The sequence below is a fragment of the Nymphalis io genome, chromosome 17 (assembly GCF_905147045.1).
Source record: "Nymphalis io chromosome 17, ilAglIoxx1.1, whole genome shotgun sequence".
NCBI classification, from domain to species: domain Eukaryota; kingdom Metazoa; phylum Arthropoda; class Insecta; order Lepidoptera; family Nymphalidae; genus Nymphalis; species Nymphalis io.
The window spans coordinates 10,239,671-10,265,418 of record NC_065904.1 but is presented as its reverse complement, the minus strand read 5'-3'; the positions used below and the strand labels follow the sequence as shown (position 1 = coordinate 10,265,418).

General features: G+C 36.9%; 1 protein-coding gene across 3 annotated transcripts in view; it reads right to left on the bottom strand.

Moving 5' to 3' along the window:
• Positions 1-4,116: 4,116 nt before the first annotated feature.
• LOC126774667 (oxysterol-binding protein-related protein 9) overlaps positions 4,117-25,748 on the bottom strand; it is a 94,705-nt gene continuing 73,073 nt past the window's right edge. For 2 of the 3 annotated variants that reach the window (XM_050496195.1, XM_050496197.1), the window contains 8 exons: positions 11,174-11,277; positions 8,113-8,219; positions 7,891-7,976; positions 7,425-7,605; positions 6,846-7,105; positions 6,282-6,504; positions 5,562-5,789; positions 4,117-5,339 (listed from right to left, as the gene is read on the bottom strand). In XM_050496195.1, coding sequence (XP_050352152.1) covers positions 5,229-5,339; positions 5,562-5,789; positions 6,282-6,504; positions 6,846-7,105; positions 7,425-7,605; positions 7,891-7,976; positions 8,113-8,219; positions 11,174-11,277 — 1,300 coding nt within the window. In that variant the 3' untranslated portion in view covers positions 4,117-5,228. The remainder of the gene's footprint in view (positions 5,340-5,561; positions 5,790-6,281; positions 6,505-6,845; positions 7,106-7,424; positions 7,606-7,890; positions 7,977-8,112; positions 8,220-11,173; positions 11,278-25,748) is intronic. The other variant, XM_050496196.1, reaches the window with a different exon arrangement.

Genomic DNA, 25,748 nt, shown 5'->3' with positions numbered 1-25,748 from the left:
TGATTTGACATTCGATAGAAGAAGACACGATATTATTTAACTAATCATTACTTAAACGTTTGACGAGCCGGTTGGCGTGGTTGGTAGATACTTGCCTTTCACGCCGAAGGTTGTGGGTTCTATTCCCACCCAGGACAGACATTTGTGTGCATGACCATGTCTGTTTGTCCCGATTCACGGTGTAATTATCTATATAAGTATGTATTTACAAAAGAATAGTTGTTTATGTCATATATCAGTTGTCTGATTTCCATAGTACAAGATCTGCTTAGTTTGAGATCAGATGGCCGTGTATAAAACAAAGGCCATTAGTGTACTTACAACTTATGATATATTAAATGTTTTATTGACATTTGTAATTAAAATGAAATCAATATCAAATATTAATTGTTCAAAGTTACCGAGACTTGTATTTACAACCCACATCGAGTACTAAACAATTCAATAAGTCAACGAGGTTGTTGAGTGACGAGCGCGTCGCCACTTACGCCAGCGGACATATTTAACGAAGTCCAAGTACGTTACATGTATTTGAGATAAATATTTATTTCTGTTAGAAATACTTATTTATGTACTTCATTTAATATATTTCATAATTACATATTTCTATATTGTATTTGATTTAATAAAAATATAATCGGTTTCAGAACGACTTTGGTATTGTTTGGTAAAAAAAAGTTAAAAAAAATAGTTTTTCCCGCGCATATATAAAAAACGGAGAACTGAACGATTGTCATCGAATTAACAATGATATTTTGTTATAATTAAATTTAAAATATTTCATAAGTGATTATATTAAATATATTAAAATTAACACATAATAAAATTTATTACTTCTACTGGTGTATTTATTATTTCTAAAATAATACTCGCAACCTTTTTATTTTTATTGACATCCCTACCATCGAACATGTTATTTTTATATCGTGACCTAAACTATTAATAATAATGGAACGATTATATGTCTGGCTGCCGCAATGAGTCCTAAGCCCTCTCCTCAAAAGGAGAAGGCCTCCTCATCTTAGCATAGAAGCTGGTATGTTAACGGACTGTTACTTTTCTTTTAACTTATATTAGTTTATATGTTTACTAAAACACGATCGACAGATTGAATTTTTTTTTAATATGGCAATAAAAAATATTTTTCTTTTAAGTTCAATCGAATGATCTAGCGAGTAACAGCTTGCTGTAATGTATTACAGGTGGTTGGAGACCGAGGGCCCCGGTCTCAAGCGACAGTTAGACAATATGGACAATATGGTCGTAGTCGCAATCGTAAGTCGTTTTATTTTATACTCAGGTTATTATAACGTAATAATAGTAATTACAAGCTGTTCATTGAGAACAACACCTTGATGAGTATTGTATATATTCAAAATTCTTTTATTAATCTAATTACATTATATAGATTTACTGAATATTATTTCATTGAATCAATAACTAAACTTGAACTATATTATTGATACAATTTTAGGCAGATTGCAAACATGTCTTTTCCCCGTCTTAGTCACAGTGAGATATAGATTTTTAGTAACTTAAGTCTATAGCCTTGATTTTCTTTTTATTATATTTCTGTCCAGTTCTTGTACAAATTAAATTTTACTTCTCTTTATACTTTATTGTACACCACAAAGAGAAAAAAAAATACAAATCATGGATATAGCCTAAATAAAAGTAGCATACAATTTTGGCGACCTTATCGCTACATAGCGACAATGGAACGTATCCTTAATACTAGGCTTCTGACGTACTTGGAAGTCAATGACTTTCTCAATGACCGACAGTGCGGGTTTCGCCGAAACCGGTCCACTGGTATCTTCTGGTGTACGTTACACACATCTGGAGTGAGGCCATCGAGAAACACGGGTAGGCACTTGCTATTTCTTTGGATATCTCGAAGGCTTTTGATAGGGTTTGGCATGATCGCCTTATCAGCAAGCTTCCTGCATATGGCTTGCCTGCTAGCCTGTGTGCGTGGATTTCAGACTTCCTGAGGAATCGATCGTTACGAGTAGTGGTTGATGGCCACTCGTCGGATCTAATGGCTATAAATGCCGGTGTTCCCCAGGGGTCAGTGGTCACATTAATGATCTGCTGATGCCCGGTATCCATGGGTACACAGATGATTGCACAGTTGTCGAGAGCTACAAGACCAACGCGCGAGCTAGTGTGGCCCAAATCCAGGCTCAGAGAGAGGCCATAGTTGAGCGTCTGAGCGTGACCCTTAAGGCAGTGTCCGATTGGAGCGATGCCAATTTGGTCATGTTCAATGCATCCAAGATGCAGGCGTGTTTGTTTTCCGCCAAAAAGAGGGAATTCCAGCTACCTCCCTCTTTCCGAAATGTGTCTGTACCTATAACAGACCATCTTGACCTTGGCGTTACTCTCACGTCGACTCTAAATTTTGGCTCTTTTATTGAGTCCAAAGCCCAAATAGCCGCTTTCTCCCCTCCCCCTTTACTATCGAACGGCCAGGCAAACGCGACCAAAGCGCCATAGGTACACAGTGGAAATTCCCCGCCTACGTACGAAGCGCTTTGAATCTACATTCATCATTCGCACTGCGAAACTGTGGAATGCTTTGCCCGAGTCCGTATTTCCTGATAGATACAATGTTGGTGTCTTCAAATCCAGAGTGAACAGATTTCTTAAAGGCAAGCGTGCTACATCCTAGACCGTGTCGATGCTTAACATCAGGCAAGTCAGCGGTCAAACGCTGGCCTGTTAATTGAAAAAAAAAAATAGAGATCTCTTCCAGACAAAATTTTAATAGTTACTCGCAGTTTTAAAATAAACACATATACTTCAAAGTTTGGAAGCAGTCGTAATGTTTATTTTTTGTTAGAGTTGTAAATAAAATCTTTCCCTCAATCGTAAAAATAATCAGTCATAAGTGATATTGACCCGTTACGTTGAAATTCGACGGTTATTAAATTATTTCTTTCTTCATATTTAATAGTAGAGCAGGAACGGCGTGAGTTTGAGCGTCACGGTAGCATGCGAAAGCGATCCCGTGGCGCTCCACGTTAAGACGGAAAGGGTACCGCTGGTTTTTTAGTGGGTATTCCGATGTTCGGGGCGCACTCAGCGCCTTGGACACCGGCGAGCCCCACGGGAACAGTGGGGGAAACGCGTAACGCGTTTTTCCAGCGTTAAAAAAAAGGAACGGCGTGAGTTGCTATTTTTTTTTTTTTTTAATAATATGCAGATACTTTCTATAGAAACAAAAAAATCTAAAAAATTAATTAACTTTTCTTTACAAGTTTAATAGCCACGATGAGCTGGACCAACTTATTTTATGATTGTACTATAACAGTTTGTAATTATATTTAATTTTACTTTAGGTTGATAAAGAATCTAATCTATATCAACAGCCAATCATTGTCCACTCCTAAACATAGGCCTCTCCCAAGGTGCGCCAAAGCTCCCTGTCCTCCGCCTTCCGCATCCAGTTTGTGCCCGCCATCTTCTTAAGGTCATCGGTCCACCTGGCTGGAGGGCGCCCTACGCTGCGTTTGCCGATCCGCGGTCTCCACTCTAGGACTCGTCTGCTCCAACGGCCATTGATCCTACGACATACGTGACCAGCCTACTGCCACTTCAGCCTGCTAATTTTGCAAGCTACTCTTCGTTCTTTTCCGGATAATCTCATTTTTGATCTTATCCTTCAAAGATACTCCGAGCATAGCTCGCTCCATAGCATGCTGAGCGACTTTGAATTTGTGGAATAGTCCCGCAGTTAGTGTCCACGTTTCGGCACCGTATGTCATGGCAGCTAAGACGCATTGGTTGAAGACCTTTGTCTTTAAACTCTTTATTATTTATTTTCTAACGCAATTATTTGTGTGATTATTTCTCATTCGAGTGGATTTATATTAAATAATGATAGCAAAAATTTGTCTTGATTTTCTTTGTAAAAATAACCTACTATATACTTCACTTATGATAGCGAGATGGGCAAAGAAAAAAAAAATTAACAATAATAATTAATTTTCTTACCTGTCTCTTTGAACATTTAATATGGTTTACACACAGCTTTTGAGCCGAATTTCATATTGAGACATACCTTTTATTTAGAAATTAAAATATAAAACAGTTTTATTAATTAAAAACACGTTAAATAATTTAAATTTTATTTAAATATACAACATGGTATCTATAGCTATTTAATTAAATTAAATAAGTCTATGTGATCGGATATAATTATATTCTTTTAAATGTCGTCACGTCTTTTTAAACTCAATTCGTTCACAATGTCAGTCTTTTCTATGGGAACGCGTCTCGAATAAAACGTTTTATTTGAAAATTTAAATTTTAAAGGAATATTTTATCGAACAAACAATTTAACAAGGCAACATTGAAAATTAATGCCTTTATTATTATTATTTTAATTTTAATTAAAATATATTATTATAATCTGTGAGATATATACAGTAAACCATAATATTTTCTTTCCATCGTTCGTTCTTTCTTTTCTTTTCCACGTAATCATTTGCGTGTTTAGTCATTAAAACTATATAATAACTATTTAAAAAAACCGTCACGTATGTTTTCATACGCATCAATTTAATTATTTAATTTCGGAACGAAGAGCATGTTTAGTAAATTCATATTTAAAAAAAAGTATAGTATATAAATATATACAAGTAATATAAAATAAATTTTAAAGAATAAAAACTCGAATTGTAAATAAGCACGCAAAAACGATTTCATTCGTCCCAATCGATAACATTACTTAGTTACAAAGCAAAAAGATCATTATTAGATATAAATATTTACAATTATTGCTCAAATTAGTTGTTATAGGCCATTAGTGAAAAAATGCGAAACACTTGATTTTAATAATAAAATGTAAACTTTTCACGACATCGTATTAATATTATATACCGTAACCTTATTGATAGAAGATTTATTTTTCAATTACTTTTAGGCAAAAATAACTTGTCTCTGTGTTGCCAGTTAACTTACATAAGTCATCGTAGTAAATGTGTCGTTTTATAAATTTAATAAATTTAACAGCAACAACGTGTTATTTTACCACTTTCTAAATTGTTCACAATTCCACACTTCACTTCATTTCGATTCACATTTTCACTAAGCGATAAACGTTGGTGCGTAACGAAAATTTTTATTTATCTAGTTTTGCTAAATCCCGTAAACTGTGACGCAGAAATTTCTACCTTAATAGTATTTAATAGAGTCTATAATTGGGCGGAGAATAGAGTCCATTATCTGGCTTCGTTCTCCGGCGCTTTGCGTTCTGGCGACTTCGATCTTTCCGTCCGCTTGCTCAGGGGCTCGTTGTATTCCCAACCCTCCTCGCCTTTCGGGCTGAATAACTGAAAAACGATATTATCATTTGAACAGACATAACCTTCACAATTGACAAACTCACATAATAAAAGCAGCTGGCACTAATAAGTTTTTGCGAGCCATGTGCTCGGTGGTCCAGGATAATATTATAAGGAGATATATCTGTAAGAACTGAAGGGAAGGCCTTTGGGGCGTGTGTATGTATATGAGGGTGCGGTATTAACGTATACACTTCAACCGCTCCCCACCTGCGTGAGCCACTTCTCGCCGGCGTCTGCGCGGCGCTTGGCGGCGTCGCGCTGCGCCTGCTCGAGGCGGCGCTTGGCGGCCGTGGCGCAGTCCGTGTCGGCGGCGCGCAGCGCGGCGGTCACGTGGCGCCACACGCGGCGCGACTCGCCGCCCGCCTGGCGCGACACGGGCGCCACGCGCTTGCGCCGCGCCTTCATGTTCGTCACGTCGAACAGCACCTCGCTGCGCTGTGGGACGAGCGGTCGACGTGTTTACACGGGCCTCTCCGGCTCATAGTTACTGACACTAATGTCTAGTACATTAGCACATTAGTAATAAAGTGACTTATACTATATTTATGGTATTTAAGATGTTATGTAATTTGTGCATGTATTTTCATCATGTACACATAAGTGCATTATTAATTTCAAATATACTCACCTATCCGATAACTCTCATAGTGTATTTTTCACTTACTTTACTTTTCACTAAGCCACTAATAAATTTAAATAAAATGGGTCTCCTTTTATACTTAAATGAATTGTGTCACAAAAGGCAAAATTCTAATTTCCATCGGATAATAAGAGTGAGGGAATAGAGAGTGCACCTGTGTTTGCACACACACTTGTGCAGTATATTATGCCCTGCGCAGCGAATCTCTCTTGAGATTGGCCGCCGTGGTCGAAATCGTTCAGGAGAACATCATCATCGTCATACACATACAAGCAGCTTCATCTTACCCCGCTTTCAGTCCACCTCCCCTCCATTCTCGTGTTCCACTCTCCCTGTGCGGTGTAGTAGGGCTTCTTCTCGCTGCCGGCGAAAATTTCGCACGTCACGCGATGTTTCTTACCGCCGTAGAACGGTTTCGTGAGGAATTCTATGTTTGCCTTGTGGCCTGTTTGCTGACATTCTATTACTACCGATCCGCCGAGTTCTATCCACGGAACTGTTAATATTGATCTGAAATATAACATTCTGTGTCGTCAAATATGTTTTCAAACATATGATAACGTTGGAATAAAATAAAGAGTTGGTTTTTTAAGGCAGTCAGGTCGAAGAGCCAAAAATAAAGATTTTTCGAAAATTTCATACTGTATACATTTACTACTTTGATTCACGAAATTTATGTCTTAGTTTCTGGACAATTTTTGACGCACAATTTATACAGGTTATAAGTTATGTAGACATTTGCCGTATGAAAAATAAGTAATCTTCGTGCATTCAAGGAAAAGTCAGTAGGGCATACATTTTTGCATCAAATATTTTCGTGTCTCGAGTCTACTGTTCAACATGATACTAACCTGCCGTAACCATTGGGGAAAGTGAGTGTATATTCTTCCTCGAGGTCGAGCAACGTGACCAATCCCCGGCCGATGTTGTGGACACCAATGGAGAGTCCCAGGAACTTGCTCTTAGTCCACACCCACGCGTCGAACTGTATGCGTTTATTCACATGCTCCGCGTAGAAAGCTGATATGGGGGGATGATGAGATACTTGTTCAGCCACGAAGGAAAGCTGATCCGGCGAACACCAGGGAACAGGACCATCGCCTACTTCTTGCTGAAAAAATAAATTTAATTATATAAATACATACTTAAAAAGCCTTTGAGAGATTTTAGACTAGAAGTTAGGCAAAAATTTTGTGTATTTATTGTCATGCTGAAATAGGAAAAATACATTTTTCGTTAATTTCTTATTGTTACTCTAATATCAAATATCACTGAGAGAACTGAATTCACTGAGCAATAATTGCAATATTATTACTACTACCATATATATATGTACACAAAGTAAATATTCTCTTTACAAACAACTGGTCACCCCAAGTTATTTATTTTTTGCATGCATGATCAAAACATTAGGGGTTATACCAGATTACCTTTGAAGGGTTGTTTTCTACGGATTCCCCGTCGAGGTCCCAGTGACAGCGGAATATTTCTCCTAAAATAGGGTTGTAGGGTTTCTTTGCCACCTGTGACTTGCGACCAGCGTGGTACGAGCTGAGGTACCATCGAACAACTTGGACCATTCTGTCTCGGGGTGTTGGCATATCTACTATTCTGAAAGATTTAAAAACACGTTTTATTCCATTGGTACTAAACCGTAGACTATGAATGTGGTAATATATAATTGGTATGTTTACTAATTTTAGGATTTAGACAATAATTATAGAGGTTCGCCCGGGAGACGTGCACTACGTTACGGAAGTTGACGTCAAACTCTCCTCAACAAAATTGACGTCTCGCTGACGATCAAAATTTTAATATGAAAAGAACCGACAAGAAAATCATTAGGTACTTGTGTGCTTTATTTCGAGAAAAAAAAATGTAAATGGTTGAACTTACTTAACAAACTGATCGGGATGGGCGAACGAATCCGCATACATTTCGAGTAGTGATCGCCTTTCCAGGATAAACGTTGGAAGCACGACCTGCGATATATGAAGAGTTATAAGTTAATAAGGAAAATTGTATGAAAAGAGATCTACTGGGGATGCATCTGGAATCTGAGGGTATATTCTTAAGAATAAATTGTGTATTGCATTTTAGCTTTGACTTATTCCTCACCTTAGTAAGGTCCATGCCGATTTTGACTTGTGACAGCAAATGTGTGACGACGGATCCATGGTTCTCCATTGATCCAAGGTCACTGTCTGAGTCATCCTCATATAGAGCTAGAAAAGATAAAGTTCTCAAGATAAATTATTTTTAACAAAACAGTACGAATAATTATTCAAATTAATTATTTTTTTATCGTTATATTTGAAATACAAAAATAGGTAATTATTCACAAGGTCTGCCCTTTGATACATTTTTCCTAAAACTCTTTTAATCCTGTGATAATTCCTGTTTCAAGCTAAGTGTACTTGGATGGAGTTTAACGGAAAGGATTCAATCGACGCGGTAAGTTCAAAATTGGGTTAAGTAAGCTGCAGTGCTATTCTCTAAGAACACACTTCGTGTTTCCCTTGGGGTGTCTTTGAAACCGACTTCCGGTGTTACGCTATTTTGGTGCTTGTATTCTTCATATTTTTTAGATATTATAGACGCATATCACTTTCTGTCATTCAACGATTGTCATCAGTGATGGCTTTCTAGTTTATTCTTAAAGAATAACATCACTGAAGTCATCAGAATGATCAATACATTTAGTAAATAAAGCCAAAAGCAAAACTATAGCTGATTTTAGTTTTGACGCAATTTTTATTGCAAAAAAAAACAAAATCAAAATATAATACAATCGATGACAATAAATTTGAATCTTTCTTTTAGAAGAGTATATATATTAAGAACATAAATGAAATAAAAACTAAAAATATTTTAGTTTAGGTGGTTCGGTGATAAGTATCTGTACCTCTGAGAACGATCGGTTTAGTTGTTAGGTTGGGAAAGCGTAACAAACGACATCACTTTTGAATTTAAAATATTAGTTAGTATATAAACTCCGGGCGGCGGAGTGATAACTTTTAACTGGCCGATGAAAATGTCATTCAATCAAAAAATTGTTTTAAATATTTTTTTAAGCCTTATTCTAGTTGTGTGTGTTTGTCAAACCTATGGTTTGAACTTTAAAACTATTGTTTATTACGCTATACATTCTCTATATTTGAGTTTCCTTTTTGTAATATTTTTTTTTATATAAAAAAACGGTGTAACATTCGCGTATATAGTCGGGAAGAACATGACCGCTATCACCGTAACCGTAACAGCCTGTGAATGTCCCACTGCTGGGCTAAAGGCCTCCTCTCCTCTTTTTGAGGAGAAGGTTTTTTTGGAGCTTATTCCACCACGCTGCTCCAATGCGGGTTGGTAGAATTCACATGTGGCAGAATTTTAGTGAAATTAGACACATGCAGGTTTCCTCACGATGTTTTCCTTCACCGTAAAGCACGAGATGAATTATAATCACAAATTAAGCACATGAAAATTCAGTGGTGCTTGCCCGGGTTTGAACCCACGATCATCGGTTAAGATTCACGCGTTCTTACCACAGGGCCATCTCGGCATATAATATGTATATTATGACCGCTATACTTCACGGAAACAATTTAGTCTAGTCTAGTTTAATCTAGTTTAATAATGTAGTATTGGTTGTGTAATCGATGGTGGTGATGATGGGATTACAGTTCCAAAATCTATTAAGGGGATAGGTGTTCTAACATGTTACGTGTAATTGAACAATGAAATAACAATCACTCTAATATAGATAAATTTGCTGAATTTCGGTAAATAATTCTATGTGACATGAAAGAGGTGCCTTGAATATTGTTTAATTACATTTTGGCAAAAAAATAATAATCGCCAATCTGTTTCAGAATAAACCATAAATTAAATGGAATTAATTGAAACGTAAATGTACATATGCTAAATTGATACTATTATATATATGCTTAAAACATATATATATATATATATGTATATAGATATTGTTTTAAGTCTTGTTTAATATCAGAATTATTTTTTAATTATACGATATTTTAATTTTGAAATACATTCACACTGACTATACAAAAAAAAATAAAGTTTAATTTACTTATCATTTAAACAGAATCGTTAAATAAAAACGTGACGTAACGGTTCGCTGAAGAGATATCGTCTGATTACAGGAATCGCTTTATTCCTGTCACGTGACACTGTTTTATGAACTGCGCGTGAGTCACATTCCATGGAACAGATTGTCATTCCGATACAGCGCGCAATACTTAGAAAGCGTTCGTAAGCCACGTGGTGTAATTTCTTCTCTATTTCAACTCTGCTCTCCTTATCTCTTAAGTGGACTTTGAAGAGTATTTCGGTAAGGTGTTGAATCTTCATACCTTTCAAATGGAACGAATTGGTCTACTTTATATTTTTTTGTACTATTTTTTAAATAGATTTATATATAATGATTGTGCATAATAAAATAATCAGAAAAAAAACGATTGTCCAAAGCCGCTTCCGCTTCCCTTCATAAAGACTAGCATGTCGCTTCCCTTGAGCAAACCACGCAGTTTGGGAACACTTCTTTAATTACATAACACTGTATTATCAATTATATTTAGTAGCCGGGCGTAATTATAATTATTTATAAACATGTCAATGTAATGTCAACATAACATTTCAATGAAATTAGACACATGCAGGTTTCCTCACGATGTTTTCCTTCACCGTCAAGCACGAGATGAATTATAAACACAAATTAAGCACATGAAAATTCAGTGGTGCTTGCCCGGGTTTGAACCCACGATCATCGGTTAAGATTCACGCGTTCTAACCACTAGGCCATCTCGGCTTATATATATAAGTATAAAGTATATTTTATTTATATAAGTATAAAATTTCATAGATTATATAAATATTGATTTTATTTCTATTTTATTACACTTGTTTTAACGTGTTCACGTATTTGTATAGGTAATACAATTCTGGTGAATTAGTAAAAATACGTCATCCATACAAACCGATTCCACTGGAGAGTTTTATATGAAAACTATTATCTAAAGTTGACAGGATGACATCGATATGAGGGCTTTCTATTAATTCAAATGACAGATGCCACGGTGACTACTTACTATCAAGTGGTCCATGCGACACTCGAGTGTGTTATTCCACGTAAATAAGGTAATGAATGAGTGGTAATGAATCTCACCGTCATAGTCAATCTCACCGTCCCTCGTCCGCGGCAGGTCGACGGCGGCGGGCGGCGTCGCTTCCTGCTCGGACGCGCCCTCCGCCCCACAAGTGCGACTCGCACTGTAACAATATAAGATTCATTAGGACGTACATCAACGGTTTCAAAAGCATGCTAACACGATAAATTCTTATTTATTTTTTAAACAAAAAAGAAACTACATATAGAACCTACTTACGTTAAATATATTATCATAATGATATAACAGCAGCAAAACAAAATGGAAACGTAATCATAAACAATGTAAAATATTATAAATGGTTTAATTTAATCATCATCAATATTTATTCCTGCTACACTTGAAAAATTCGTTTTACTATACTTTCTTCGTTTCGACTGTTTCACATTTCTTCTATTTCCTCAATGAAATAAAGTAATATTAGTCATTCCATATACAATATTTTATCCTTGGAAAATAGAAGTCTCCAAGTTTGTTTAGTCGAGGATGGCGCTACATCATACATACTAATAAAGGCCTGAGTCGAAAAACGAGAAACTTATTATTTTGCTTCAACTGAGATGAAACTCTATTTTTTAAATGCGAATAATAATTGACAAAAGACATTAAACATTATCTTTCAGTCTTTGCCCGAGAAGTAGAATCTAAATTCCGAACCGGTGGGGCCTTTATATTAAAAATTAAAATTGTAGTGACGACTGAAAAGGTCTTAAGAGCCTAATTATATAAAGTATATTTTGACTTTGACTAAATAATTACATAATACATATTGAAATATTAATGCAAGATATTAAATAACCTTATAGATTATATTTAACAACAGTAGTTCTATTCTGTATGAACTCACTTCGAATCTCACTCGTGTAATGTTGAAAACCTTTGTCTTAGCGGCTAAGGCTGTGAAGCTGAAGCTCTTTTGTGTACATAAGAATAAGGGTCTATATAAAACGTTTATATCACTGGTTATAGGCCTTTGTGCAAGATCGTCTGGGTAGGAACCACCCTCTCATCGGATTTTTTACCGCCAAACAGTAGTATTTGGTATTGTTGTGTTCCGGTTTGAAGGGTGAGTGAGCCAGTGTAATTGTGTACAGGCACATGGGACATAACATCTTAGTTTCCAAGGTTGGTGGCGCATTGACGATGTAAGCGATGGTTAACATTTCTTATAATGCCAATGTCTATGGGCGTTGGTGACCACTTACAATCAGGTCGCCTATTTGCTTGTCCACCTAGCTATTCTAAAAAAAAAAATGAATTTTGGATTTTTTTCCCGATTACCGAAACCCTGTAAACTAACCCCTTAGTCATTGGATAGTATTAGACTAAATAGGTCGGTTCGTATGATGTACATTAATAGGCGAGCGGCAAGATTTCTGAATGTATGTTAATTTAAAGTAATTAGAGCGCTCACGTCACTGTCGTTAATTACAAGTGTTCGAGATTTTAAAGCTATGTAGTCTCATTGGTTATTTAATTAATAGGATTTTTTTATTGGAAGGGAGAATATTTCAGCTGATAGTAAGTGGTTACTAAAAATTTAAAATTACCCAAGTTGATTAATTTAAAATTCTAGTTTCTGAAATGCAGATCAAAGACATCAGATCAAATCATCAGATCGGTAGATATACTTATTTCATACAATCGTGTTGTATTTCTTCTAAGAACTTTATTATTAAGAGAAGCGAAAGAAAATATATTCACTAGAGGTTTAGAACGGCGCCAATGTCACAATAATTCATGGGAAATGAACACGTGTGACCTCCAGCTGTATCTATACATTACGATCTCACGGCCAAAGTCAGGGCTGTAAACGATATCGATTGATAAGGATTAGTCAACTAATAGTTTCTTTAAAAGGATTACTGTTTGTGCAATGGGCTTGTTTTAAAAAGGGGTAATTGAAGAAGGTGCAGTGATAATTTAAAACTGGCCATGAACGATGGTAATCACACTCTTAATAGAAAAATATTTTTTTAAAATTTCGATAATTCACAGATATTATTGCCATTTGAAAAATATTGTTAATAAAAAAAAAAAACAACTACATTTGAAATATGAATATCGTTTATAAATTTACAGAATATTAAAAGCGAAATACAAAACGATAAAATTAAAATGAAAGCTATAAAGTTATTATATCTCAAAGGCGGAATAGCGTGGGGTTAGAATTAAATAGATTATGAGAAAAACGAACAAAGCCGATCACTTAGGAGTCTTAAAGGCATTACACAGAATAACTGTAAGTTTTCATATATTATGCATTATATTTTTTGTTACTAATTGTAATTGGAATATATATAGAAATTTAGAGCGGAACACAACAATACAAAATATTTTTGTTTTTAGAGTGTACACAAGTACAAAAACTGAGTTATTAGTATTTTATATATGTAGCCTTTTTACCTTATATTATATTCCTGGTTTTATATTCCTTTTAAATATAATAAGGCGCTGTTACGTCACCTTATATTAACCGGAGGTTGAACGACTTCATTGTTACTGAGCGATTCTTGTTTTTCATTTTTATTTCATGACTCGCTGACTATGTACGTATATGTTACAGGACCCATTGCCGTTCAAAATAACTTTGGAATGCACAATGTAGACTATCAATAGGTATTTATTATATATTTATATAGTAATTATCTATATAAGTATGTATTTACAAAAGAAAAGTAGTATATGTAGTATGTATACTACTGGTGGTAGGGCTTTGTGCAAGCTCGTCTGGGTAGGTACCACCCACTCATCAGATATTCTACCGCAAAACAGCAATACTTGATATTGTTGTGTTCCGGTTTGAAGGGTGAGTGAGCCAGTGTAATTACAGGCACAAGGGACATAAAATCTTAGTTCCCAAGGTTGGTGGCGCATTGGCTATAAGCGATGGTTGACATTTCTTACAATGCCAATGTCTAAGGGCGTTTGGTGACCACTTACCATCAGGTGGCCCATATGCTCGTCCACCTTCCTATTCTATAAAAAAAAAAAAAATCAGTTGTCTGGTTTCCATAGTTTTTTTTTTTTTTATATTCGCCGGGAGGGCAAATGACTCTACTCCACCTGATGGTAAGTGGTAGTAGAGTCCAAACGCGACGACGGCCAGTACAGACGGGAAAAACGTTCTGCACTAGCCGCCTTCGCCTTGCCGGCCCGCAAGATGCCTCTTCACGCCTCGTTTGAAAGAACCCGGGTTGTAAGAGGAGGGGAACACGTGAGCTGGTAAGGAATTCCATTTCTTGGAAGTGCGACGAAGAAAATAGTTGCCAAATTTCTTTGTTCGCGATGGAATTGATGTCACAGTTAGGCGGTGACATCGAGAATCAGCTCGCGTGGACTTAAGAAGGAAGGGAGAAGCAGGAATTAGAGAGAATAATTCCTCAGAGCACTCGCCGTGATACAGTCGATAGAAAGCGCTCAGTGCTGCTATTTCACGACGCAATTGTAAAGGTTCAAGGGTGTTTGTGACCTTTACGTCGCCAATAATGCGTACGGCACGTCGCTGCAACCGATCCAAGGCCTCCAGTAGGTACTTAGCGGAGCTTTCCCAAAGGTGCGAGCAATATTCCACGCAAGACCGTACCTGTGTTTTGTACAGCAGGCACAGTTGTTGGCACATAGTACGAGCTCTGCTTAGTTTGGGATCAGATGACCGTGTGTAAATAATGTCCCAGGAAAAAAAATGATATATATGTATTTATGTATATAATAAAGTGTTTTAAGTAAACAAAATGTAATTCTTGAAAAAAACAATTTATATATGCAAAAATATTTGGACATTATTGTTATGCATGCATTAGATATATTGGAAACTTTTCTCTATTGAAATGTTTTCTTTAATATAAAGATTTAAGCTTCAAAATAAAAATAAAAATATTTATGTATATAGTTTTTGAGGCGGGAAATCGATTTAGGTGAGCTGGAACAATGTCAAAGGTTAATGAAATAAAAAAGATTTTAAGCGTTTTTATAATTATATTAAAGTGACAGTTTCCGAGATACATGATAATAATGCTGGGAACATTTTCAAATTTAGAACGTCAGTGGTTAATTGGCTAGTTAGTCTCAATTCCCTCTTTTAAGCCGGCAATCCGACACGACCGGAAATAGTTCATGATCAACGATTTTATGTGCTTTCTGAGGCACGTGAGTGTTAAGACTGCCAGTTTCTAAGCTTAGGGTAGAAAATAATATTTCCTTGATAGAAAAACCCAATAACTTTTTATTGGATGTCTTGGGTTTAGCCCAAGACATCGAGATCTTCAGCCTTAAGAACTTGCAACTATAATAACTATGTTTTAAGTACAACTACCCGCTACATTAATTCTTTTAATGGAATGGCGTTGACTATATTCGATACGATAAAGCAAAAATAATTCATGAATTAATCAATATGAAGTATTAAATAAAAAAAAATAGCTCGTATGTGAAATTTATATTAATTGCAGTAATGAAGTATCTCATTATTATTAATAAGGGTATAGCGATTGTACATATAGTTAATATTTTGTCTTCTTCTATCGAATGTCAAATTACTGGTGAAAGAAAGAAAGAAATCGTTATGTAACTATTCACCAGCTACGTAACGATTCTATTAGTAAGTCCGTTGGAATATTTTTACGTAAATTATACGCTAAGCAGCATTCTTCCAAATTTGAATTTACCAAATCACTGTTATGAAATCAATTATACAAAAAAAACACTAGATTCAGATTTATATAATGTACATGATGTGTCATTATCCTGGCATTATTACAAATGAAATCATATAGAAATTTATTAGAATTTGACGTAATTTTATTACGTACTTTCCGAGGAGTGCACTCACTTCCAACTTCCAGCCAGAGTCTGGACTGCTACTATGATTAATCGACAGAAAAACCTATTTTTTAATTTAATTTGCGCGACCTATGGATTGATCCCAAGACCTTGGGATCTGCAGGATTTCTAGCCATTAGATCTAACGGTCAAGTTTCTATATATTATTCATGTTACGATATATATACAAGTTTTGTCGTATCGTCAGCACTAAAGGTTGGCCGCCTTCTTCAGCATTGAGCTGTAAGATCTGGACCGCCATGGCGCAGATTACATAATAGTTTAATGGCTGATGGATTTAAATAATAAATATTTAGTAACATGATTCAAGTAAAAACATTTTAGGTAACATTTATTTCAAATATCGACATAGCGAATACTTTTAAAGCTTCAATTAAGAAAATGATGAGAACAATATTGAAGAAAAGTTTTTATTAAGGTCGTCGATAAGTATTGTATGGATTCAATTAATTAATCATTTATTAGACTTTATACCAATTTCTCTTATTTCGTTTTCCTCTATTATTTTCATTAAAATAATACATATTTGTTCATTTTATTCATCGTATAAATTTTATATAAGTTGAACGCATATTTACTAATACTGTAAAAGCGATAGTGAGTTTATTTGTTACACTTTCACGTTGTAACTATTCAATCCCTCATAATGAAATTTTGCATACATGTTGTCAGGAGTAGAGAAAAAGACATAAACCCACTCCCTCATACGCGCGAAGGCGTTCGCGGAAACTAGTTGATCGTAACCAAGTACCCAAGTTCATATTTCGAATCAAGCACTGAGCTTTCACGTGCTTAAATAAGTGAAGGAAAACAATGTGAGAGAAAACCTGTATGCTTGAAAATTACGAATGGAGTATAATTTCACTACTCGCCCTGGATCAGTGTTGGATTATTTTGCAAATCTTCTTAATAGAACACATATATACATGTGGGCTTTGTACTATTGCATTTTGCACCCAAACTTGAGAAATAAATCTCGGTGTTTATTATATTATTTGTTTACGAGCAGGATGATTCGTTAGAGTTATGTTGTAAATAAATGAGTAATGTATAATCATTGTTACACATGTCCTCATTATAGTTTCTAAAACCATTTCCACCTAGAAAAAAATTATTCAGATTTAAAATGTGGTTCTTTCTGCGACTCGTGTAAATTCCCACGGTATTTTCATTTAACGCTATACTCGAAAATTGGGAAGAAAATTTAAGCGCTTGAATTTTACGAAATTCTTAACTACTTATATTTGTAAGCACTTGAAAGCTCTGCGTCTGTATTACAGTTTTGACATTGGCTTCTGACTTGCTTGACATTTTTGACTTCTTTGTACTTAATTAGGGTTTTAATTACTTAAATATGTTTTTTTTTTTAAATATAAAATGGTAAGCGAAATGGCCAATGGGCCACCTGATGGTAAGTGTTGATCACTATCACTCATAGATATTGATACAGTAAGAAATTCCTTACATCGCTTATACGCCCATTCACCTAGGGGTCTTTGTTGGTTTTGTCTCTTGTTGCTTGCTTGTAGTGTCGTGTAAGAATACTCAGTATTGTTTGGCGGTATAATATTTGATGTGTGATGAGATGGGTCATACCTACCCAGACGAGCTTGCACAGAGCCCTACCACTAAGTGTGTCAATTTTTTATTTTTGTCTAGTTATTAATTCTTTTGCTTATTTGTAAATATCTGACAATGGACTATTTTGATTTTAAAATTGGATATAATAATTTTACTCAATCTAGGGTGTAAGGAACAATCCTTTTGCCATTTTCAAGATTTGCAATAAAAAAAGTAATAAATGTTACATTACAAACACTAAATATAACATACAACTTTTGTTAAATTTAAACAAGATGAAATTAGTTTTATCTTAAAGGCCAATGCCCTTGGCCCCTACGATACATAATAGCTTGAAGCCGTAAAGGTGACGCGAACATGGTTTTTGTTTCAAGAGAAATTCGTTTAAATAAATATTTTAATAAATTTTATTAGCGTACTGTTTAGTTAGTATACTACATCAGTCATTACAATGACATACTTCTTTCTATCTCTTTCTTAGAAAGGTTCAGCTGGTCTTAATCTTTTGACGTATTATTTTAATCTAATTTACTATGAAATTGCCATTTGACATGCACACATAGATACATTATATATCCCTTACGAGCGATTTGACAAACTAGATTAAGATAATTTCCATTTAAGAAGTATCAACCGGATGGCCCAGTTGTTCGAACACGCGAATCTTAACCTAAGTTTAAGCCCAAAACAAGCACCACTGGCTTGTGTTTATAATTCGGCTCGTGAAAATTAACAATGTGTATTCAATACGGTTAGCCGTATCGAGCCAAAATTGCTAATTAATTGGATATAGTTACAGTTATGGCTGCGTCAGATGTTCGTTAATATAATAACCAAAGTTCAGTTTTTCCTATTTTAACATGTAATTAAGATGTTATATATTTTTTTTAAATGTTAGTATATTATAAAAAGATTTAGGTTAATTTGTGTTTATTGTGATGAATTTGTTTGTAGGGATCATCAGATATTCTACCACTAAACAACTAGGTATGTGAGCCAGTGTAACTACGGGTACAAGGGACATAAGTAGAATGATAATAGTAGAATGATTAATATTTCTTACATCGCCAATGTCTATGGGCATTGGTGACCAATTAACATCAGGTCCATCCGCTAACCTACAACATAAAAAATATTATTTGAACTTTTATCGCGATTATTTTTTATGTAATACATATGTAACGTTGTCAAATAGCGCATCCGACAAAGAAGCCACTCATTCAAATGCTTATAAAAATTGGTACATAATATTATGTACATATACGTCTGAAATAACATCCTACATTTTTCATACACGGCCATCTGATCCCAAATTAAGCTTGTACAGAGCTTGTACTATGGAAACCAGACAACAGATATACTACATATACTATTTTTTTTTGTAAATACATACTTATATAGATAATTAAACCCAAACTCAGGACAAACAGACATGTTCATGCACACAAATATCTGTCCTGGGTGGGAATCGACCCCACAACTTTCGGCGTGAAAGGCAAGCATCCACCAACCACGCCAACCGGCTTGTCAAAAGTAATATGATATTAATTAATTGTACACCTTCATTCATAATATACAAATATATCAGAATATAATATCGGAACCGATCCGAGATTTGAACCAGCACCTGGGGTTCAGCAGCCTTATACGCCAGCCAAGACCAAGGAGATAGTAACAAGTAAACTAACAAAGGTTCAAAAATTCACTTATTTATATATAGACTTCTTTATATATAAAGTTAATATCCGTTACGTGCATCTTAATTAATTTCGCCCGTAAAGGAATTTCTAATTTAAAATTCAAGAGAAGATACTTACGAAAATAACAAGGATGTCACTCTGGGCTCTTTCATATCATAAAATAGTAAATTATTTAAAACATAAAACGAAATAAGATTTCTGAATTAAAGTAATGAAACGGCGAATCTCTTTACTAAAGGTCTAAGGTGAATCTTTTATTTACAAAGGTCAAGTGTCCTTTTAATGGAAAATATAGTTTTACTTCGCAATACATTTATGATGTAAAGGTGCAAGTAAATCTTTTTGTTCTCTCTGTGCTATTCGTTACGGTTTTACAGCTAAACGTCTGTTGACGCTCGGTATGACATAAAAATCGAACCATATGATATGCGCTTTATCAAAAAAGGGATCATTATGTGCAAGACAATACGATTTATATGTACGGATGACACTAAAAAAACTCATGAACCAATCGTAGTATTCGATGTGATTTGGTTGCGTTTTGTTTATGCTCGAACAATAACTGAAAATTGGACAGGATAATATATATTTTTTAAAGTTTTCCTCTTTCATTATTGGAATTGTCTACATAAATAATGTATTATTAAATTAATTTGAATTTAGAATTCCATTTATATTAACACTAAGCAATATTCAAATCGGCAATTTCATAAGTAAGGTTGGATAGGACCTTACACCTTTAATCATTATAAACTACTTACCGGCCGCAGCTTAGTACGCATATGAGGGGCGGGGCGCGGCGGTCTGGTGTTAGACACGTAAATTTTAAACTATGTATTTCAATTAAATAAATATATAACAACGTACAACGTTATTATGTATAATTCATTATATACAATTAAACGGTGCATATGTTATGTATTTAATAATAATTGTGACACATACATTGTAGTGGCTATAAATTGCACTATAACAATAAAAACGATAAAAATAGCATTAGTGAAAGATAAATAATTACGCCCTTAAAGTTAATTATAAACAAAGCTAGAGATTTCATTTGAAAAAAACTTGCCAAGTGAATCATAATAAACACATCAGTAACTATTGATAATGTTCTCCTGGTAGATTACAGTCAAACACAGAAGCTCTCTTGTCCCATGTCAATGTCCCCGGGACATATTATATATATATAATTATTATATTATATATCTCTACATTCCCTTACTCTCATAATCCGATGGGACGGCAATCCGACGCGACAGTTAGAGTTCGGGCGCATTACGTGCGTTCGTTCGTTAGGAAGCGTAAACATTTTATTGGTTCAACCTGGGATTTGAACAGACGACTTCCGGATCAGCGGCCTTAAAGATCAAAGCGACAGTCACAAACTTGGAAAAAGTTAACAAAGCCTGATGATAGAGCTTGTCAATTACTGTTCTGGAGCGAGAATAGACGAGACACGCGAGGCTATTATTTACGGTCATACATTTACTAATTACTTAGATACATAACTTCCTAATTAGTTATATTGCTCATCGTAACAAAGGTATTAAAACTAATACGAAATGAACGAAGTTTTTGAGAACAACTATTATACAGTATGAACTGTAAAAGTCTGCCCACGTCATACACCTATGAGAATTTCGCGTTATGTAATATTTAAGATTGGACATACCACGCCCACGTGAATAAAATCGTATCATGAAAATAACAAGCAAGAAAAATAGGTACAACATTTTTTTTATTACGAATGTATTTTAAAAAGAAACGTCATAAGCTATAACAAACGCCCTTACTTATTTTTTTATACACATATATATGGCCATTTGATATTAATCAATGATGACGGAAAGAAAGAACAAGAACAGTGTTCAACTAAACACGCCCTAAACAAAGTTTCTAAGTAAAACCATATTTAAAAACATAAGCGAATGTAACAATTCATTTTAAATTATTATAGAATATTAAAGCACTTGAAACTTGCATAGTGCTTACTTTATTATAATGTGTAAGGTTCTGAGTGCACTTTATAAGATCATGTGAATTTTAATATTTTAATCTCTGTATTTTTAATTTATGATTCAAACTCTTAGATTGGGCTGTGATGGTCCTGTGGTTGAAAACGTGAATCTTAACCTATTCAAAGTTCAAATCCGGGCAAGTACCATCGAACTTAGATGTGATTAATTTGTGTCTATAATTGTTCTCGTGGTCAGAAGGAACCGCTGATATGAGTGAGGAAATCTAGTCGTGCTCGACCAACCCGCATTAAAACGTGACCATCGAAAATTTACATTTATAGTTTTCGTATTTATCTTTATAATAGTGCAAATTTGTATCATTTGAAATTTCCATATATATACATTAAAACATTGCATGAATTACGTATAAAACATCGCCATTTCTAAGCAATGAATGTAATTAAAAATACATCTATTGCTTTTATATACAAATATATAAAAAATAATCTTCAAAAATGACATATATAAAAATCGTGCCTATTATTATTCGTTACCGTGAAGATGAAAAAGTAAGAAAAAATACTCTATGTTTTATTATGATAAAACAAAAGTTATACTAGAGTTCGTATTGTTTTTAGTTCGTAAAAGGTGGCAATATTTTAAATATAAAATGCCGAGATGGCCCAGTGATAAGAACGCGTGAATCTTAACCCACGATCGTGGGTTCAAACCCGGGCAAGCACCACTGAATTTTCATGTGCTTAATTTGTGTTTATAATTCATCTCGTGCTTGACGGTGAAGGAAAACATCGTGAGGAAACCTGCATGTGTCTAATTTCACTAAATTTTGCCACATGTGTATTCCACCAACCCGCATTAGAGCAGCGTGGTGGAATAAGCTCCAAACCTTCTCCTCAAATAATGAGAAAGAGATTTTAAAAATATTTTATCATTCAATATTCAATATTTTACAGCAATTTTTAGCGCGTACAACTCTTTACGCACGACAGCCTTTGTGCGCTATTTACTCAAATATCACATATAAAATGTTGCTCTTAAGTTTTGTTGAGTTACTAGATAAAAAAAAAACATTGTAGTCGGTTCTCAATACGTGTGCGAAATTTGAAATCATTCAGAAGACCGGAAATGTGTCAAAATCGAATTGCAAAACTCCGTTATATTTATCGATACGTACGAGCCGTAGGTTGTACAAGTTAAAAGGAGTGCTCTATATGATATAAATATGTAATATATCCGTGCAGTGACGGAGAAAGAATACATTTCACTGCCATTCTCTTTCCCATGGGTGTCGTAAGAGGCGATTAAGGGATATCTGAGCGACCATCTGCTCATCTGGTGGTAGGATGCTAACATCCGCCTGGCTTGTTACCACCGTACGCATGGTGAAAAACTCGTGAAGTGGCTTGCAGCCGCGGTTTCGAGGTCAGCCAGCGTACAGCCAGTGCCCGAGCGAGTATTGCCGCGATGGGTGTTGGTCCAGTGGACACTATTATAGTATTGACCTGCCGGACAGGGAGACCTGAAGAAACGGCTGTTCCGCTGGCCGCCCGTGGCATAGTACAGGGGCCCGAGCGTGCCTAACCAGCTCGCGAGGCTGCCCCACCAGGCCACGCATAATCTCGGGGTGGACTGTCGTGCCGGTTGGTGGCCGGAAGGTGGGGTCCCGGCGGCCACTTCCGGGGGGGTTCGGGGGCCCTTCCGTCCGACGGATCAGTTTATTTTCCCTTTTGGCAACCATTTGGGAAAACACGCCTCCATACTTTGCCCATCCCTATCGTGGCAATACGTCGCTCGCTTCACGTCTCTTTTCCTTATTTTTCTAAATGGTAGCGCAAGTAAGAAATAACGGTCGTTCAGCGGTGCACACCCCCACCATACTCACGCTGTTTGAGGTCGAGTTCTCTAACATCCGAGGACTCCACGCTAACGTCAACGCTGTCCACCACCATCTCGAGACAGCACGGCCAGCAATGCTGTTTCTCACGGAGACGCAAATACTCCGCCCTGCCGACACCAGCTACCTTAACTATCCCGGCTACATGCTAGAAGAATCTTTTAAAGCGAAAGCCGGAGTATGCTTGTTCGTCAGGGCGGATGTTTGTTGTCACCGATTGCGCTGCTTGGAGGACCCCTCCTTCTCCATGTTGGTGGTACGTGTGGACCTGGTTCGTCAGAGTCGAGTCTACGTGTGCCTCTACAGATCCCACAATGGTGACTTGGAGACAAGATGATTATTTGACCATCTTAGTCGGGTGGCAGATGCTGCGCGAGAGCAGTTTCCTAACGCGGAATTGGTGTTTTTGGGGGATTTTAATGCTCACCATGAATCATGGTTGAAATCCCTCAAAATTGACCATGCTGGAAGAACTGCTTTTGCTCTCACACATGACTTGACCCAACTGGTTGATCAGCCCACCAGGATCCCAGACATTGATGGGCAAGCGCCTTCTCTACTGGATCTTCTGCTGACTTCTCACCCGGTGGAATATCAGGTTGTGGTTCAAGCTCCACTTGGTTCTTCGGATCACGGCCTTATATCTACCAAAGTGCCACAGGCCAAGCTGCCGCCATCAGCGGTATGCAAACGTCGCGTTTGGCACTATAAGTCGGCAGATTGGGACGGTATGCGCGATTACTATGCGTCCGCTGCTGTTGCTGACGAAATCATGTTAGGAATGGAATACTACATTCCTAGCTCAGATCTCATCAATAGGGGTACGCGTAACCGTTGGTTCACTCGTGAATGTGCTGACGCTGTATCATCTAAGCAGGCGGCATATCACGCGTGGATCAACGGCTGCATTAGCGGGGCATCTAGCATTGACTCACTGAAAGCAAACTACAATAAAAATTCCAAGACCTGTAGGAAGGCATACACGAGAGCGGATGCACAGCGCATTGTACAGATTGGTCATGACCTTATTTCGCATCCTAGGGGCTCCCGTAGCTTCTGGCGTCTGACCAAGTCTGTGCAAAACAATTTCTGCCAACCTTCGCTGCCACCGCTCAGCTCCGCTCAGCTCAAATCCAGACGGATCGCTAGCTCACAGTCCGCAGGAGAAAGCCGACCTCCTGGCTAAACTCTTTGCCGACAACTCTGTGATCGATGATTGTAGTGCGCAGCCACCAACAATACCTTCATGTGGCCACACGATGCCTGACATCAAAATCAGGCAACGTGATGTGCGTGCGGAGCTGCAATCACTTGATATACGGAAAGCTAGCGGTCCTGATGGAATACCAGCCATTGTGCTGAAGAAGTGCGCGGCGGAGCTGTCTCCTGTGTTAACGCGCCTGTTCCAACTTTCTCTCTCTTCGGGATGTGTGCCGGAGGCTTGGAGAAGAGCTAATGTGCAAGCGGTTCCCAAAAAAGGGGATCGTTCTGACCCGGCAAATTATCGACCAATAGCTATCACCTCAGTACTTTGTAAGGTGATGGAACGGATTCTAAACAACCAACTGATCCATTACCTAGAAGATCACTGTCTAATTAATGATCGTCAGTACGGGTTTCGACCAAAACGGTTCACAGGTGATCTTCTAGCGTACGTAACACACCTCTGGGGTGAAGCTATCGACAAGCATGGAGAATCGTTGGCTGTCAGCCTCGATATCTCCAAGGCTTTCGACAGGGTCTGGCACAGTAGTCTTCTCTCCAAGCTACCGGCATATGGTCTGCCTGCTCAGCTATGCACCTGGATTGCCAGCTTCCTACACAAGCGTAGCCTTCGTGTTTTAGTAGATGGTTGCGCTTCACAATTCTATGTAGTGAATGCTGGGGTCCCCCAGGGATCTGTGCTATCTCCCACACTCTTTCTTTTGCATATCAATGATATGCTCTCCCTTGGGAACATACATTGCTATGCTGATGATAGTACAGTGCATGGTGGATACCACGGACGCGCAGTGGCTGGGCGGGCGGAAACTGAGGACAGGCGGGAGAATCTTGTCATTGAACTTGATAGGACGTTAGAGCTCATTGCCAAATGGGGTTCTGATAATCTTGTTGAGTTTAATGCCAAGAAAACACAGATATGCGCTCTGACAGCGAAAAAGTCACCATTTTACCCTCATCCCTCCCTCTGTGGCATACCGCTGATGATACAAAGCAAATTGCCATGCTGGGGATGGACGTTCGCTGCGACCTTAGTCCAAGGGATTACATCGAGGCTATTGTAAAAACAGCTTCACGAAAACTCGGAGTTCTGAACAAGGTGCGGCATTTTTTCACGCCACAACAACTGTGCCTGTTATACAAAACACAGGTACGGTCTTGCGTTGAATATTGCTCGCACCTTTGGGATGGCTCCGCTAAGTACCTACTGGAGGCCTTGGACCGGTTGCAGCGACGTGCAGTACGCATTATTGGCGACGTAAAGGTCACAAACACCCTTGAACCTTTACAATTGCGTCGCGAGATAGCAGCACTGAGCGCTTTCTATCGACTGTATCACGGCGAGTGCTCTGAG